This window comes from Monodon monoceros, unplaced genomic scaffold, assembly GCF_005190385.1.
Source record: "Monodon monoceros isolate NGI ecotype Baffin Bay Population unplaced genomic scaffold, NGI_Narwhal_1 Super_Scaffold_11, whole genome shotgun sequence".
NCBI classification, from domain to species: domain Eukaryota; kingdom Metazoa; phylum Chordata; class Mammalia; order Artiodactyla; family Monodontidae; genus Monodon; species Monodon monoceros.
Genome location: NW_021703767.1, coordinates 131708633 through 131728105, shown reverse-complemented (window position 1 = coordinate 131728105; position 19473 = coordinate 131708633). Strand labels below are relative to the sequence as shown.

Sequence of the window (19473 nt, the reverse complement as noted above, 5' to 3'; positions counted from 1 at the left end):
GCTAGATTGCAGGTGAGAACAATATTTCTGTGGCACCACACCCATTTCTTTGACATCTCGGTGTGAGACCAAACAGAAAAGTCAAGAGAAGCCTAAAAGGACGTGGGAATTGTATATGCCTCATGCTGCCTTTATGCCCAATTGTTTGTTTTTGTTTCCTCTCCAGTTAATGGGACCACAGGGTGGCTTAAGCTAAGAAACCACCTTCAGAAATAGCATTTCTCTGTAGCTGGAAACGTTTGACTTCTGCTGGGTTAGAGAAAGAATAAAAATCTGATTTTGTTGCTGTGTACTTTGTAGATTGTGAAATTGAAAAAGTAGACCTCGTGTTCCTCATGGATGGTTCGAATAGCATTCATCCAGATGACTTCAAGAAGATGAAGAAATTCTTGGCATCTGTCGTTCAAGACTTCGATGTCAGCGTCAACAGAGTGCATATAGGAGCTGCCCAGTTCAGCCACACCTACCGGCCGGAGTTTCCACTGGGAACTTTCATCGGCAAAAAGGAGATCTCCTTTCAGATTGAAAACATCCAGCAGATCTTTGGATACACGCACATTGGCTCTGCTCTCCGGCAGGTAGGGCACTACTTCCAGCCGGACATGGGCAGCCGGATCAACACAGGTACCCCGCAGGTGCTGCTGGTCCTCACAGATGGCCAGTCCCAAGACGAAGTGGCTCAGGCCGCTGAAGAGCTGAGACACAGAGGGATCAACATTTACTCCGTGGGCATCGGGGATGTGGATGACCAGCAGCTCGTTCAGATCACCGGGACCGCCGATAAAAAACTGACAGTTCACAACTTTGATGAACTGAAAAAGGTCAAGAAGAGGATCGTTCGCAACATCTGTACCTCGGGGGGTGAGAGCAGTGAGTATTGAAAGTGTCCTTCGTGTTTGTTCCTTCCCTGGGGCTGGTGGGAAAACGTAGCTTTGTGCCTCCGGATTTCAAATTAAGCTTTTCAGTTATCAAGTATTTTTTGTGACTTGTGGATTAAGAAACAGGATATTGGAGAGACTCTGTCATTTTCTCTCCCCTTCTGCTGGGAGTACATGCCCCCTCTGTGAATGGGAATGCCTCAGCTTCAGAAGGTGTGAGGAGAAGGCCGTTGTTTACACTCTGGTTGGTTATAGAGGCTGAGGAATGTGTCCCAAAGAAATGAACTATTTGACAGACTTGGGTTGCCTGGCAACCGGGCTGCCAAGTGCTGCCACAGGTAGGGAGGCAACATCTGTAGAGGTTTAGAGCTTTGTTATGAAACTTCACTGCGGAAGTTGGTAAATATCTTCTTAAAAATTAGCACATTTTGACATTTTTCCAATAGATGGAAAGAAAGGTCTTCAAGGATAAATAGCTTTTTCTATTTTTCTAAAAGTTCTGACTGGGTTAGCTGTGATTCTGTATAACTACCTGTGGATTATAACTAACCCTGGATTTCCACTTGGGAGAGGAAGGCTACGGGGTTGCTAAGAGGCAGCTCTGGAAATGGACAGTTAACTGGGCTGCAAATCCCCACTCCATGGCTATTTTTTCTTGGACAAGTGGCTTAACTTTTCTAAGTTTAAAATTTTCTCCTCTGTAAAATGTGAACGACAGAACACCTAGTTCAGAAGGTCACTGTGAAGATGAAATGAGAAAATGCATATGTAACGTTACTTTGAATAAACATGACACATGGGATGCCATTATAAAGTCACTTCACTCTTGTCTACCATTGACCCATTCAGTTTATTCATGGGGGTCATCTCTTCCCTTGCCCTCAGTCACTTTCAGGAAATAAGTGAACCTCTTCTTGGTGATGAATATGTCCATCCCCGTGGAACTATTCAAATTTCACGTGAAGGTTACTGCGTGAAGGTTACTGTGCTTTCCCTGCCACAGGCCACTCACCATGACAGAAGCGACTACACACGGTTGGCATTCTATCCATTGTTCCCAACCTCCCACTTCTGCCTCCTTCTCCCAGGCCCTGCCCTCTTCTTACTGACCATGGTTTCTGGCCTCTCCAGAATGGGCTGGGGAAGAGAGAGGAGCCAAAGAGATTCAGGAAAGTTCCTACTTGATGGCACTTTTCAGGACTTCGTTTTCTCAGTAGCCCATGTCTAAAGCTAGGCCCATTCATGAATGTTTCAAAGACTTCCCCTCCTGCCCCCCACCCCCTCCACCCCTACCAAACCACATTTGTCAGAGCATCGCTGTCTCTCCACCATAGCTCCCCTGAGGATGGTGAGCATCTCTCAATTCCAGATGTTCCCTTATGCCTTTCTCAGCCACCGGGCATCTAGTGATGCCTCCAGCTTTATATGCTGCCAGCTCTTTGCCCCTCCAGGTGGCCTTCTTGGATGGGAGGTCAGAGGAGCCCAACACAGCTCTTTCTTACATGCAGCCGTATCACCTCCATGGGAAACAATTACATGTCAATTTCCCCAGTAAATACTGGAAGTTCCAGCCCCCTGGTGTGGGTGCCTCTCCTTTGCAGAGAGCAGCGTGCCATCCTGTCTCATTCCTTAGAATTTCTAGGCTGTGTCATCTCCAAGTTACCTCTCAAATCTCCTCTCTCTTGACTTAAAGAGGACGTTACCTCCTCTCCTTGTGTGTGTGTGTGCTTGCGGGGAGAGACCTCATGGCACACCAACCATTGTCTCCAAAAGTGCTCCTCTAAACTCCAAGCTCAAACCTTTTATAAGACCCAGTGTGTGAGCCAAAGGTTAAGAGTCCTGTCATTTGTCAGGAATTATCACCTTTGTAAATCCCACTCTACTTTCCCCCCATACTTTGGAATGTGCCTGGTGACCTCAGCCAAACCTTCCACATGACTTTCCTTTTTCACATGAAATACCCATTTCCAATTATTAGGCAGAAAATGATCCCAGAACCATCTAGTCTTTCCTAGAGAGGATGAAAGAAGACCATGTGGAAAGTCAAAACAGCAGTCATGAATGTATAAATAAATAAATAAATAAATAAATAAATAAACAAATAAGGAAAGTACCCTATAAAGGTAAACTTGAAGTGATTACTGTAGCAAACAAGAATGTATGAGGCCTTTGTAGCCAAGCCTGGGCTGAGGAATAATGAGGCTAGAATGATAAAGCTGATAAAGCTTCAAACGCCTGTGCAAACATAGCAGAGGATACTAGCTCCTCTTAAATGATAAACCCCCAAATCAAGGAAATCAGACAGTAGCTTGGTGTGTCTCAAAGCAAACCAGATTCAGAGCCTGAACATCCAGCTTTGCTTCTTATTAAAATATGCACCACTTTGGAGAGGTCACTCGCCTTTCTTTTCACATTTGTGCAGTTAAATCATCTCTGTTTCTCTGATTGTACTTAGGATTCAATTTATGGGAAAGGATGGTCAGCTGCATGGAGATATGAGGGAAGAATCAGTATTTCTTGTACATCTGTGTAGGGTCAAGCATTTTAAAGTGTTTTAAATGCATTATCTCATTAAACTCCCAAACCCTCTGTGGTTTGGTTTCATTCCCATTTATAAATGAGAAACTGGGGCTCTAAGGAATATTGGTAACCTGACCCAGATCATACAGGAGGCAACAAAGTAAGCAAATTTTGAAACCTAGGTCTGTCTGATTCCAACCCATTTGTGGGTTGTTAAATAAGCTGCCAGTTCTCTTGATATAATCGCTGTCTAGGTTATCTGATGCTTACATTATAAGTGATGTGCTTCAACAATTAATAGCTGAAACTTATCAAGACATCATGAGTTTATATCTCAAAAGCTGCTGCTCCCTAAGGAAGCCACTGACTGCTAAGCTGTCACTTCCAACAGCACAATCTAACACTTGTAACCTGCATGATCTGGCATCACTGGATACCCTGGAGGTGGTGAAATAAGGTCGTTCAGCATAGGAGCTCCAGACATGCCTGGATCTGATTCCCACGTGCGAGATCCACCATAATAACTATGAGACCTCAGGCCAGCTTCTCTAAGTCACAGCTTCCCCTTCTGCAAAATGAGAATTAGAAGCATTTCTACTTATTCTGTGTTTCATAAGGACACATGAGGAATGCATGGGAAGTGTGTATAAATGTTCAGCATGTCTTGGTAACTCTCACAGCGTATTACAGAGGGTATCTTGAAGTGATCTCATTAACACAGGTACATGGAGTGATGCAGTAGTTTAGTTCACAGAAGGACAATGTACCAAGAGTTCCTTGGTTCAGGAACTTTAGTAGTTTAGCAACATTTCAGAGCCATATTCCAATTTAATGCCTCAACATGCATCACATTCCCCTAAACAACTCCAAAGTCTGTTTTCTTATCTTCATCCATGCTTATTCTCCTGATTTTTTTGGAGTCTACCTATTCTGACCACCCAAAGGAGACCCCAGGCAGTTTTCAGGGTATGAACTTGCTGCCTTTTCTGGTGTGGAGCCATGACTGGGTAGCAAAAAATCGAGAGTACCTCTCATCTTTTTCATCATCATGGAAGATGAGTCAAAAAGGAGATTCAGCAAAAGGCCAGTCTGATGAAGATGATGTAGACACACCCTCAGGAATTGACTCAAGGAATGTGGGAAATATAAGGAAAAAGTAGATGGTCATTTCCAACTTTTCTTGACAAGAATCTCTTTATGTTCCTGTCTTAATAGCATTCTCTAGAAAGCAGAGCTTAAAGCACAGTTTATGTGCTAATACTCCAGTGGGAGTACAGTCCCAGGGAAGCAAGAGTGAGTGGAGGGAAGTGATACAGAAAAGAGAAAAGTACATACAAGATGTACATCACCAAGCTAGCTACAGCTTTTGAGAAAGCATCACTGGTGCGTTGGTCCTGCAGAACATCACCCAGGGAAGCCTCAGAACCACTGCACAGACCAGCCTATCAGGGGAAATAAAGGCTGGTTATCTGCCGGTTCCTTCCTATCTACTGCCTCTCACTGGTCAGAGTTCACCCCACGGAGACTTACTCTCCCACCCTACTGCATCGTGCTATCAGCCCTTTGGAAAACCAGATACGGGGCCAGCAGTGCGTTGTATCTGTGGCTGAAGTAGTGGAAGGGGCCAGAGATCCCGTGAGTTTAGCTGGGTTGGACGTGGGCACCAGAGTCATTGAGGAACTACAGCAGTGAGAATGATGGAGGCCGTGTCAAAGCCTGCCCATCCCCCATAGTGTGGGAGACCCAGCGATGGCGGCTGCCAAGGCTCTCCAGTGGACAAATGTCCAACTCCTGAGTGTGTGTGTGCGCGGCCGGGACCGAGGGAGGGGGAGGGCAGAAGCAATCTGGGAGGTATATAAACTAGGTCTTCACCTAACTATATTTGCTAGATCGTTCTTTCTCTTTTTTTCATCTAAGATATCCCCTTCTTTCAAATCTCCAAAGAAATTTTTCTCTTAACCCAGCTAGTAACAGTCAACAGCCCGACTTTGCCCTTTGCTCAAAAACTTTTGAGAAAAGGGAAAAAAATCTCAAAAATCTGTCTTCTAATCTTAAAAATATACCCTACCATCTTGACAGTATTTCTTTCTTTTCTTAAAACTTTTATTGAAGTATAGTTGCTTTACAATGTTGTGTTAATTTCTGCTATACAGCAAAGTGATTCAGTCATACATACATATATATATATATTCTTTTTCATATTCTTTTCCATTATGGTTTATTACAGGACATTAAATATAGTTCCGTGTGCTGTACAGTAGGTCCTTGTTGTTTATCTACTTTATATATAGTAGTTTGTATCTGCTAATCCAATTTATCCCTCCCCCATCCCGTTCCCCCTTTGGTAACCATAAGTTTGTTCTCTGTGTCTGTGAGTCTGTTTCATAAATATGTTCATTTGTTTGACAGTATTTCTTAATACTAAAAGTCTGCCATCATTAACTCCAATTAAGGACTTTCTTTATAAGTCAGATAATTAAAATCAGCTTTGGGGTTTAGCAGGAGACCATTACTGTCTAGTTCAATCCTTTTTTTTTTCTGTTCTTTTGTATTTTTATTTTGAAATATATAATCTTCTTATTTTTATAGACAAGAAAATTAATGCCCGGAGAGGTTAAGAGATTTGGCAGAAGTTATTTGGTAGTAACACAGAAGTGACCTGTACAGGACTAAAACTAAACTCTGCCTCCCCAATCCAGGGTTCCACACTGCTATTTGGCAAATTCTCAGAGTACTAGTTTACTTGTGTTTATCACCCTCTGTAGCCAGTCCCATGGACTACCTTCTTAATTTCCCTTGCATTTATTACCCCCTTTTGATTCCCACTCCTGTTATCCTATTGATAACTACAATCCTTCATTATTTCTCTTTGGAAATCCACTTTTAGCCTTTTTCCTAGCCCACTTCCAAAATCATCCCTGCCTCTTCAAAGGCCTCTTGAGTTGAGGGCAGATGTCCTGCAGAGTCTGCAAGGCCATTCCATGATTTGCATGGCCCACTCTCTCTAATTGTATGTAATTGTAGACATATGACTGCCACCTCTGGACTTGTCCCCCAAATTCTGTTCCTTTGATCACATTATCATGGACTCATTTGTCAATTTGAATTAGTTAAACAAACACCAGGAACTTGTTTACTAGAGTTTATAATCTCAGTAATCTAGACAAAAAGTTAAAACACTTTATTTTTAAAGGGGACAGTTCCCAGGAACACTCAATGACATTTTGGCATATTTGCCAATGTTTGTTTTTTCACAAGAGACTGTTTTCCTTGAAGGCAGTAATGTGTTTTGGTGAATGAATGGTTTTCTGTTCAGGGATTAAAGCAATGTTCATCCAAGAGTGAAACTTTCAATCTCAAAATAGAAATGAAAGGATATAGATTTAAGAGGAAGTTTGGAAGGGACATATTCGAGTGCTTCCTTCTGACTAGTTCCTTTCTTTTTATCTCACTTTCTGAGTATCGGAGAAGACATTTTCCAATTAAGTACAGTAAAATAAGAAAACTCACCTTTCAGATGTTTTGATGACTTTGATTTACCTTGAATGTCATGGTGAAAATTGATTATCAAATAAGGTTTCTTCTCCCTCACCCAACTCTTTTATCATTAAAAGTGAATCAAGTTCCTGTCCCTTGTTTTAAGAACTGAAACTGTTGTTTTGGTTTCAAAGACTTGCAAATGCCCAACTGACCAGTGTGTCTGGAAGGCGGGCGTTTGTCTACACAACAAATATCTGAAAAACTGCCTTCTCTAAATAATGCAAATTAAAAATAAACATCCCTATGCCTTATTTTATCAAGCAAGCTGTGTGTGTGTGGAATTTGCTGGAAAAGGTTGAAGTTTCTAGTCAACCTAAAAGCTCTTGAAAAAAGAGTGTATATGTCATAGGATTTTACCCTTCTCATTATCTTCCTGTTAGGAGGCTCAGCTTAAAATTTCAAGCCCTTGTAGTTTCTCCAGTGCTTAAATGTCTCTAGAGTTAATAAGGATGAGAGCAAAGCACTTTAAATGCAATGCTTCTCTAAGTATTTCTTAAACTCCAAAATAGCAGTGGCTTTGGCTTCCTGAGTGGCTGAGCTCTGGGCACAAAGCCATCTTTGACACGGTTGAATATGGGTAATTCGGTACCCAGTTTCTTCACTTGAAGGACTCCAACCAAGCAAGATCTCAAAGGGTCTCACAGAGTCTCTATTTTTCTTTCTACTTTTTCTTTTCTGAGTGGATGTTAGGAGACAAAAAGAGGAATCAAAGATTCTTTTCAGAAAGATAAATCATCAAAATCATTCCCTTAGGAGTCTTTTGTGATTTATTTTTTCTAAATTACTTTCTCTATTCAAATGTTTTATATATTTCCCTTATAATTATAATTTAATATTTGTTGAATGACCTCAGTTATAAATAGCATGATATGAATTTCCTATTTTAGACTGTTAACATTTCCACAACATATTTCAGCTGTTTAAGGGACTACATAGCTTTCTCAATGGACACAATGAAATCTTTCAGAACTTCATTATAGAATCATCTAGATTTTATAGATGCTAAAAAAGTAACACTTTAACAGCTTGTGAAAGAGTGATTCTGAGCCTCTTCCATTATTCACTCATGCTCTTTCATTTTTTCCAACTTTATAACTGGGACAGAAACAAGAATTCCAAGTCCCATGATTCAGATATGACATCCAAGTCAAATAAAGCTATTTGTTAGTCTAATAAGATATGCTTTTCCCTTGAATCCTAGATTGCTTTGTGGACATTGTGGTGGGATTTGACATCTCAACTCAGCAGAATGGGCAGAATTTGCTTGAAGGTCAGTCTTGGATGGAAACTTACCTTCAAGACATCTTACGTGCCATCAGGTCCCTCAGTGGGGTAAGCTGTGAGGTGGGCACGGAGACTCAGGTTAGTGTGGCTTTTCAAGTGACCAATGCCATGGAAAAATATTCCCCCAAGTTTGAGATCTACAGTGAAAGCATACTGAACAGCTTGAAGGATGTAACAGTTAAAAGACCATCTCTTCTCAACGCAAACCTCTTGAGTTCTCTGTGGGGTGCATTTCAGAATAAATCAGCTGCTCAGGGAAAGGTAACTTGGTTTTATTTTATTTATTGGTCTTTGGTGCAATGACTTCCTTTTTACTCATTTTTCTTTTTTGAATACTTTCTTAGGTGGTTCTCTTATTTTCAGATGGATTGGATGATGATGTTGAAAAACTTGAACAAAAATCTGATGAACTTAGAAAAGAAGGTACCAAGCATGGGGAGGACTGGGAAAGGAGTGTTGATGAACTTTATAATCTCAAAACTCATTTCTAACTCTTACATTTCCAAACACTCAAATAGCACTGAATTTGCCAGCCTCTCCACTCTGGATGCACTTGGCAGAGCAAATGAGCTCTCACAGCATTTTGGCACCTACGTTTTCCTCTCCCCATATGAAACAGCACTGAATACGGTGTCCTATCCTTTCTCTCATATTACTTTATTTCTTCTTCCTAAGCTATCCTGGAAGATGTTCCTGTCTCCCTTGCCCCTCATTATCTAATATTGCTATGTCTTTAGTGTCAGCAGAAGTGAACCACGTATATTTCTCCTTGACTAAGGAATGGGAGAGTTGGATTATTTTCTTCTAACACTCTTAAAGTTTCCAGAGTTACAAGCAGTGTTGGACAAGTTTACTCATGTTTCGGGATTTCATAATCAGTTCCTTCCTTCAGATAACAGATGGACCAACTATGGTGTTTATGAGTTTGTAAAGCTCTGGCACCAGGCTTTCGACTTTAGAAACCAATGCCTATTCTGACTCATTGTCAGTTCATACTAAAATATGGATCAGTGGAAGAAAAATGCATTCACATGTTCCATTTTGACTGAAAATAGAAATACTTATAAGTGGATGTAATTGGTACTCCACCCAGACCCCTTTACAGACAGGTTCCCCCATCCTCCAGCTGCTAACACATTACCCACAGGTTCCCCTTTCTCTGAAGAACTGCCCTTTGCCAGTGGGAGCCACCTTACCTGGAATGTTACTCCCCATCCCACACCTGGGCAGCAGGTAGAGTTCAGAGACTTGGACCTTTGCCTCAAAGTGGCGCCAGTTTTGTAGTGTAACTCATGCTCCAGAGTTCCCAAGGGATCAGGTTGACGCTAGATGTTAGCTGAAACACTGTCTTGCTCAGATCCTTCCCCAGTCCTACCCTGCTTACCTTTGTCCCCTTCTTTCAGAGAGTGCTTCCTCAATAAATTGTGTGTGTCCAAATTGCTATCTCAGGCTCTGCTTCTAGGGAACTTAGCCTAAGACATCTGTCTCCCAGGTTAACTATTAGAGGCTGATTAGATTTTGTCTTTTCTGTCTGGTTCTCTTTCCTCCATCTTAAACAAATTGCTGAATTCACAACTGAAGAGTAAGAATTTTTATTTTATTTACTAAATCTGCTTCCCTTTATTCTGTCAAGTCTTGGCCTTTTTTCCTGATCTGAGGTGGAGATGTTAATGAAGACTGAGAACGGGACCCTAGAGTGGGTGGGTAGGGTTTTCTCAATTTCAGCTTTTCTTTTGTGGGGGAAAGATGTTTCTCTTACAGACAACATCAGAGTTTTCTCCAGGAAGTTTCTCTCGGAACACCCAGATTTCTAAGACCAATCTTCTTTCTTCCAACTCCCAAGGAAAAACTAGTAAATGAGTTTCAACTTCAGACGGTAGATTTTGAATATCCTCAGAAATTTAGAATCTTTTTTTCAATATTCAAAAATCAATTATATTTCCAAATGCTAACGAAAAACTGGAAAAGAAAATTTAAAAAGCCATTTACAATGTACACACAATGTGAAATACTGAGGTATACATTTAACAAAATATAGTTGTTTGTTTGCTGAAATTACTAAACAATGATATAAAGACTCAATATGGTTAAATTTCAATTTTCTCCAAACAAATCTATAGATTCAGTTAACTCGCAGTCAGAATCATAGCAGGATATTTGTTGATCTAGAAAAGCTGGTTCAAAATGTATGTGGAAATGCAAAGGAGCCAAAATAGCCGAAACAACTTTGAAAAAGAGGCAAAAGTTGGAGGACTCACACTAGCTACAATCTTTGAATGGGAAAGATAAGGGGGTGGGGGCCATAATGTTCTTTGAAAAGTGTCGAATGTCTCTCAATAGGAACAAAGAGCACCTCTGGCTCTGGCTTCCCTTATCTAAATATAGACGATTTCAGTTGATGCTGGGCCCTATGACCTGTTAACCCAGGAGATCCTCTCTAACTTGAGGCCCAGAATCTATACATGTAAACTGTGCCATCACCGTGGAACAAGAGGAGACCAGGAGAAAAGTATCCTCAATGATGGATATCACTTTAATCCATGTGGATTGGGGTATGAACCAGTTTCTTCATTTTAAAAAATCCAGTACTCTAGAATCTTCTCAGTGATTCTTTATTCTCCCAATTTTTGAAATCTTTTCTTTCTTAATTCATTTTTTAGGAATTGAAGATACTATTTAGGATCATATGACTCATGTACTGGATGAGTCTGAAAGGATCAAGTCCTCCATCCTGAGAAAAGCAGTTACAAATTATAGTTATATGCATATTTTCTGCAAATAAACAATCCCATGGTTCTCATAACTCTTATTAAACTTTTACATTTCCTGGAACTTATAAGAAAAATCAGATGTGAGATCTTTTTCCCTTATAGATAGACCCACTGGCATGCCTTCTTTTCATCATTAAACGCCAGTTGATGAACTCAGCATTCTTCATTGCCTCTCCCAGCCCTCATCGCCCTTCTCCCCATCCTTCTCACTCTTGGAAGAGTGACAAGCTGTCTTTGTTTGCTTGAGACAAGTCAGAGACTGTCAGCACTAAAACCAGGAAAGTTCGGGCCAACCAGGACAAGTTGGTCACCTTACTCTTTGGTGATTCTTCCTTTATTCCACTTCAGCAACCACACTGTTTGCATCTCTTAGAACTTGAGCCTCCCACTCTGTCCCTGAAACTGTGTTCTCTTCATTCTCCTCTTCCTCTCAGAATCATACTTCTATCATATAAGAACGCACTCTTAACTCTGCCAAGCCCTTGAACATTCTTTATCTATTCTGAGCCATTGGTTTTTAGGTCCCATCCAAAGAATTCTTCACCTATCCCTAATAAAATGAGAAAAGTTATGCCAATATAGTCATGTTTTCATAAAACTAAATTTATTCAACTTTAGGACTGCTCTTTATGATTATGTCCTTGGTACATTTTTGTTATTAAAATGCACTCTGAGTGTAGGCTTTGGAGTCAGGCTGTCTGGGGTAAACCTTTGCTTGTTTGTAAAATAGAGCTGTAATCGCACTTACCTATAATGTTGTGCTTGTATCTTACAAATAAGATAATGCATGTAAAGCACTTAGGCAACTTCCAGGCACATAGTAATTATTAATAAATGAGAGCACAGTTGTTGCCATGGTTACCTCCACCCTAATGATTGCCAGGTTTATTACTATCATCATTTAATGTCCTTACTTTGCAAAATAAGTCAACCTTTTGTTAGTCTCTAAAAGTTTTATTTGAAGTATTCTATAAACTTCCAAGCCTATGAGCCACAGCTCTGGTTGCTTATATGACATTTGTTCTTGATTGCCTGACAAGGGGTCCTTTACTGTCTCTTGTACCTATAATTCCAACTGGATTGTCATTTAGAGCTATGCTTCTCAAACTTTAATGTGCATGTGAATCACCTGGGGATTTTATTAAAATACAGATTCTGATTCTGTGGGTCTAGAGTGGGGCCTGAGATTCTGCACTTCTGATGAGCTTCTGGGTGAAGGCAGTGCTGCTGCTCCAAGGATCTCCCCTTCAAGTGGCAAAAATTTAGAACACTCCCTTTCTTGACATATGAATTCCTCTGTGCTTTAGCATGCTCTATGGACTCTTCATTATTATTTTATTATTATTGAAGTATAGTTGATTTACAATGTGTTAGTCTCTGGTGTACAGCAAAGTGATTTAGATATATATAGATATATTCTTTTTCAGATTCTTTTCCGTCATGGTTTATTACAGGATATTGGATATAATTCCCTGTGCTATACAGTAGGACCTTAATGTTTATCTATTTTATATATAGAAGTTTTTAATCTGTTAATCCCAAACTCCTAATTTATCCCTCCCCCACACCCTTTCCCTTTTGGTAACCATAAATTTGTTTTCTATGTCTGCGAGTCTGTTTCTGTTTTGTAAATAAGTTCATTTGTATCATATTTTAGATTCCACATATAAGTGATAGCATATGGTATTTGTCTTTCTCTTTCTGACTTCACTTAGTATGATAATCTCTAGGTCCATCCATGTTGCTGCAAATGGCATTACTTCATTCTTTTTTGTGGCTGAATAATATTCCATTGTGTGTGTGTGTGTGTGTGTGTGTGTGTATATATATATATATATATATATATATATATGTACCACATCTTCTTTATATCCATTCATCTGTTGATGGACATTTACTTCCATGCTTCCATGTCTTGGCTATTGTGAATAGTGCTGCTATGAACATTGGGGTGCATGTATCTTTTTGAATTAGAGTTTTCTCCAGAAATATGCCAAGGAGTGGGATTGTTGGATCATATGTTAGCTCTATTTTTAGTATTTTGAGGAACCTCCATATTGTTTTCCATAGTGGCTGCATCAATGTACATTCCAACCAACACTGTAGGAGGGTTCCCTTTTCTCTGTGGACTCTTTTAAACTCACTATCTTACTTCATATCATCAGAGAACTCAAGGATCTGTTATAATTTATTATATAAATTATTCTCCAATTTAGTTTATTTTGAAAAATGGAATTCATTTTGTTCTCTGATGATGGTCTTGTCACTTGACAGTTTTACAGTGTGTGGTTGGGGGAAGTGGACAGTAAAATGAGTGTTCCTCTTGCAACTGGTTTCCTGGAATAACAACTTAGATACTTATGCAAAAAGATTAAAGTAACCAAAGTCCCCTCACCTGGAGAATTGTCAACTGTGTTGGCTAGGCCTGAATGCCCTCATCACAGTTGCTCTGGATGGAGCCACCAATTCCAATGACCTGGCTGACCTTCTCTACATTGAATTTGGGAAAGGATTTGAATACAGGACACAGCTCACTCTTGGGATGAGGGATCTTGGGAGCCGACTGTCAAAGCACCTGGTAAGTTATTCAGAAAAAGCTGGTGAGTTTAAACTTTCTATTTGTTTTGTATATAGGCTTCATATTTAGGCTTATGAATTTGAAATAATTTTGTTCATTTGGGAGTGAAGTCAGGCTTTTCTGATTTCGTGCAAAGCCCAAATAAGAGGGTGTTTTGAAAGAAATGTAATATAGTAGACAGATGTCAAAGCATGTTTCTTTTTGTTGTTGTTATTTATTTATTTATTGAAATATAGTTTATTTACAATGTTGTATTAATTTCAGGTTACAGCAAAGTGATTCAGTTTTATTTATATATATATATATATATATATATATATATATATATATATATATATATTCTTTTCAGATTCTTTTCCCTTATAGGTTATTACAAAGTATTGAGTATAGTTCCCTGTGCTATACAGTAGGTCCTTGTTGGTTATCTATTTTATATATAGTATGTATATGTTAATCTCAAACTCATAATTTATCCTCCCTCCCCCCACCTTCCCCTTTGGTAACCATAAGTTGGTTTCCTATGTCTGAAAGCATGTTTAATTTATATGCTTGGCAAAAAAAAAAAAAAAAAAGAAGAAGAAACTAAATAGCACCTACAGTCCTGCCCAAATTACAGTCAATAAACATAAGTGCCCAAGAGTGTCTGACCAGTAGGGGTGACTCGGCTGCTCCCTCAGCCAGCCAGTTTTCACATCCCTTGCAGATCCTTAGTGCCATGACTCACCACACTGAATATCATTCTTCTGTTTAAGATGTGTGTTTTCTATATAAAATAGATACCTAATAAGAGCCTGCTGTATAGCACAGGGAACTCTACTCTGAAGATTCTTTTCTATGGGAAAAGAATCTTAAAAGGAATGGATATATGTATATGTATAACTGATTCACTTTGCTGTACACCTGAAACTAACACAACATTGTAAATCAACTATACTCCAATAAAAATTAAAAAAAAAAAAAGATGTGTGTTTTCTCTGCAACATGACCTGTGAACGAGAGCCAAATCCATTGAGAGTTCAACTAAGAAAAGAGCATCTCATCCAATCTTGGAAGAAAAACGAGTGATGTGATGACAGACCTCCTATGATGTACTTTAGAATGAAAAGTTTTTTAAAGGTTGTCTTGACTGACAGAGATTTTTGCTTTATGATCTATTTTTAGAACCTAACACCTAGATAAGATGCATCGCAATCCTATTTCTTTCAGAAACATACAAGAATTCAACTAGCTTGGTGAAATATTACCAAGATATCTAGCACTACTTTCACCTTTAATGAATGGCTGATAATTTGTAATTTGCTTATAATTTATAAAATCTGTAATCAGCATATCAAGATACTTTCCAATAAGGTTCTAGCTCCTGCTACTTTCTGCCTATAGAGTTTGTATATAGATATATGACAGTGTGTTCAGTATAGTAATTATGTAAAAATAATTACTTAGAGAATATGGAATTTTTGTTGTAATTCCTTTCTACATGGGAAGACGGTGTCTACTTTACAAAAAAATTTTTGTGTCTACTACTCTTTGAAATGTGTAATTTCAAATTGGTAATCCATAGAGGGAGGAAGTTATTCTTCAAACAAGCCTATCACTTTTTAGATATCACATAAATGCAACACTGTATAAGAAAATTTTAATTTTAGAAATAGCCAGTTTTAATGTTAATAGTAAAAGAGTTGATGCTGTAGGATTTTAGTGATGCAAAGAAAATTGATATCATCTAACATGAAATCACAGAATCCATTTTGTTATTGTTATTTGGTTTCACACATTTAAAGTTTTATTGGGTTTTCAGGGGAAAAAAACAGAGAGTTTTCTAATGTCAGAAAAGAAACGTTATATAATAAGAAACAATTAAAGAGGGGAAGTTGCTAAGTGATTATAACAAAAGATTTTCATTTTTCATCACACTAGAATTTTGATAGGAAACTTCTCAGCACAAAGATTGATTCTACCCCACTAAGGCAAAGCATAGTATTTATTGCAAGCAGAATTTTCATAAAAATAAATCTTGTGGGTTAATTGTAAAAATGCAATGGAATATGTCCATTTTTTAGGGGATGACTAACTAGGTGCAGGATGAAATTCACTCAAATTTTTTTGCCAAAAAAACATTTTGTTTTGGCCAGACTATAAAATGTGACCAGAGTATAAAATCTCTTCACGTGCCCACCCTCTACAGCAAGTGCTTCTGAAATGTTGGACATGTAATTGGTGTCTTTGAAATCCTGTCCCACACAAACTGTTCTGGAAGTGTTGATCATTGAACTCCATGCCAAGCAGTGTGACATTGGACACTGTCTATATCCTCCGGCATACAAAGATTTCATAAAACAGGAAAAGGAGAAAACAGCATGTATTCATTCTATTGAACAAAATATTAGGGGCAGAATTATATAGGGTAATTAACAATACAATGGTCAGTGCTGGGATGGTGTGGGCACAGGAGATCTCATTAATAAATCAGTGTGCAATGAATTGGCCGTGGCTAAACTGATGCCTTTTTGAGAACACAAAACGTCTTTGAGTTGATTCTGAATTCCTCGTATGGTGCAGATCACAGAAGGAAAGATGGAAGGTAAAGAATGTCTCCTGCATCCTCTCCAGAGCACTGTCACTTGAGTGGTGAACAGGCTTCTCAAATCACATCCCTGAGCTTGTGTGGTGTGTGATTTTGGGAAGCGATGCCACCAAATGTAATGTATTCCTACCTTCCCCAAGGTCAGTGTTGCAGAAAGGACATGCTGCTGTTTATTCTGCAAGTGCATTGGAGGAGATGGCACAGTGGGAGACCCTGGACCAGCAGGGAAAGAGGTGATTTTAGTTACGATCATGGCTTACTTTATTTGAATACAATATGTTTTTCAGACCCAAGTTTAGGTAGAAATAAGGGATGTTTTTAGCTTCTAGGTAGAAGCTCCTCTTCTTATATGTCATACTCCTCTTCTTATATGTCAAATTAGATAGCTTTTTCTTGGCTTTCTAAATTGAATACTTTAAAAAACCTTTCTATACAAGTATCAAGAGAAAAACTGCAGAGATCATTGATTATCCCGTGTTCTGGCAGTGATGACCATGATGCAGAAAAATAAACTGTGATCTCTCATGTTGAATAATGAAAACCTCCTGAATACTGACGAGTTATTTCAATTTCCACTTTTAATGGAAGCAGAGGAATTTAAATAAAGTAGGGAAGAGGTTGTACAGCCTGCTGAAAAGCTAGATCAGATCACCCTGTCATAGCAAGAGACACTAAGATGTTTCATTCAGCTCTAGCCAGACCAAAATGTTGCCAAGTAAAACAGGCCAAGCATAAAAACAATAACTAACAACAGATTCGTGTATGTAAAAATATGATTTGGGGCTTGAGGAAATGTTCAAATATGTATAAAAATACTATGAGTATGTTTAACAATTTCAATACTGCTTATTTACATGTGTGTTTGCTTTTTGAATAATTTATAGATAGCACTATAAGTTTCAAATCACCATGGCTATCTCTCTGAAGAAAGTTTTTGGGCTAATTATTTCCTGAATGCTTTGATTTCATGTAAAGAGAATGACAGAATTTTAAAATTATTTATTTATTTAATATTTATTCATTTCGTTGCACCGGGTCTTATTTGCAGCAGGTGGGCCCCTTAGCTGTGGCATGCGGACTCTTAGTTGCGACATGCATGTGGGATCTAGTTCCCTGACCAGGGATCAAACCCGGGTCCCCCTGCATTGGGAGCACACCATCTTACCCATTGCACCAACAGGGAAGTCCCAAGAATGGTAGAATTTTTTTAAAACAGGTCTCAGTAAAAAACAATGGAAAGAAATGTGTGTGGTCTATTTTATGTGTAGCATAAATCCTCAAAAAGAACTTTTTAATGAAAAGAGGATAATTCTAGTCTGTCAGAAGCAACTATAGCTGTATTCATTTGAATGCTTGTCTAGAAAAAAAAACTCCAGCTCTATATATAACACCTGAGAGAGTTATGGAAAATATTATGATTCACACACACACGCGCACACACACACACACACACACACACACACACACCCCTTTGAGTTATCTGGATACTTGTCTCAAAATTCCATTTATTTTTATGTGTATAAATGCAGCTTAGGTTATGGAGGGGGAACTGTTTTTTTCAAAATCATACTATTCTACATAAAGTAAAACTGTAAAGTTGAAGAATTTTGCTTGATTACCTCTGGGTTTTGGTCTATGGAGTGCTAATGTATCCTTCCTTTCCTTATTTCCAGGGACCCCCAGGTTTTAAAGGCAGTGAAGGCTACCTGGGAGAGGAGGGCATTGCTGTAAGTCAAGGTTTTTTCCAGCTCCATTTATTCCTAAAAACATATCTATAATATGAAATCTTTGTGTCAATTCAGAAGGAAGCAAGAAAAGTCAAGTTCTAAGGATTCGTAGGCAAAGTCTGAGGTCTTTCCTAATCTTCATCAGGCTTCTGGTGGTCACAAGTGTTTTATTAACCTACTGTCTCCTCTTTGACTATCCACCAACATTGTATAATAAACTCAATGCAAAAGTTATCTTTTTCACTGAGGGAGTCAAATCACTGCCATTTCCCCCTTTCTGATCCATTTTGCTTGCGTAAACCAACTCACCACACTGCTTGTCAAAGACTTCGCCCTTTCTTGCATCTGTTCATCCATCTATCTTTCCTTCTTTCCTTCCTTCCTTCCTTCCATCCATCCATCCATTTAACAAGTGTATATTAAGTATCTTACAATTTACCACATTATTTATCAAAGACCTCACTCATAAATGCACTCATCATTCATTTAACAAATATATATTAAGATGCCTTACCATGTGCCAGGCCCTAGAAATAAAAGTAAAGAAAGAGAAAAAAAACTATGGCTCCTATCTCAGGTAATTTCCAGAGTAGTGGAAAGGCAAATGAGACAACAGTAGTTCCAGTCCTTATACACAAGGACTCTACTAGAGATATAATGCGATGCAGTGTGATAGAGTGTGGCCGTGCAAATACCTAACAGAGTCAGGTAACAGCCCTGGTGACAGTTAGGGCTTGGGAGAGGAAGACTGTAGACAGGGGTTGATGGTTGGGCAGGCATCTGAAGCACAGATAGAACTTTCTCTAGGCAAAGTTTGTGGGAAGAACATTCTACTACAGGGAGAATAGTGTGATCAAGTGTGTGTAACTGAGAACTGTGTATTTGCAGAACAACATATGGTCAACATGGCCAGAGCCCAGGACCATGAGAGGAGGTTGTATGGCAAGCAAGACCCAGAGTACTGGGTGTCTTGAATACCCTGTGGAAGACTTAGAAGGTGTCTTCCAATTGATGGGCATAATTCAATGATGTTAAGCACAGGACTAAAAATGGTTAGGGTATGGGTTTAGAAAGCATGATCAGGCAACATCACGGAGGATGATAAGGTAAGGATTACAGGTAGAAGTCTTGCAGTAGTAGGTGCAAGACAAAGAGGTCCCAATCTTAGTTTAGGGCAGTATGAATAGATATGTTAAGGAGGTTGAGTGGACGTAACTTGGTGACGACTTGGAGAGAGAGATGCTGAGGATGACATCTTTGTTTCCGGCTCACAAGACTGCACAGACTGGTGGGGTTACCAAGACAAGGATTGCAGGAGCAGTTCTTGGTTTAAGGGAGAAAGAGAGAAGGGAGATGGAATTTGGTCTAAAAATCTGCCTCTTGCTTAGACCATACCTAGAGCATCCTGTTCTGATGTCTCACCAATTATTCATTATCTGTTCCTGGAATATCTCCTGAAACCTTGAGAATGCATTTTAGCAGCCAGTTGTTTGCATGTCTGTTTTATTTAGATACTACCCCACCCTGGGAAGTATCCAGGTGGGATCCAACACAAACAGCTGTCATCAGAGTGGCTCTGATTCACTTGCAT

General features: G+C 39.1%; 1 protein-coding gene across 3 annotated transcripts in view; it reads left to right on the top strand.

The window, feature by feature from the left end:
• COL6A6 (collagen type VI alpha 6 chain) overlaps positions 1-19473 on the top strand; it is a 163848-nt gene that overhangs the window by 66920 nt on the left and 77455 nt on the right. For all 3 annotated transcript variants that reach the window (XM_029214231.1, XM_029214230.1, XM_029214232.1), the window contains exons 8-13: positions 301-870; positions 8140-8483; positions 8567-8645; positions 13417-13571; positions 16296-16388; positions 17829-17882. In XM_029214231.1, coding sequence (XP_029070064.1) covers positions 301-870; positions 8140-8483; positions 8567-8645; positions 13417-13571; positions 16296-16388; positions 17829-17882 — 1295 coding nt within the window. The remainder of the gene's footprint in view (positions 1-300; positions 871-8139; positions 8484-8566; positions 8646-13416; positions 13572-16295; positions 16389-17828; positions 17883-19473) is intronic.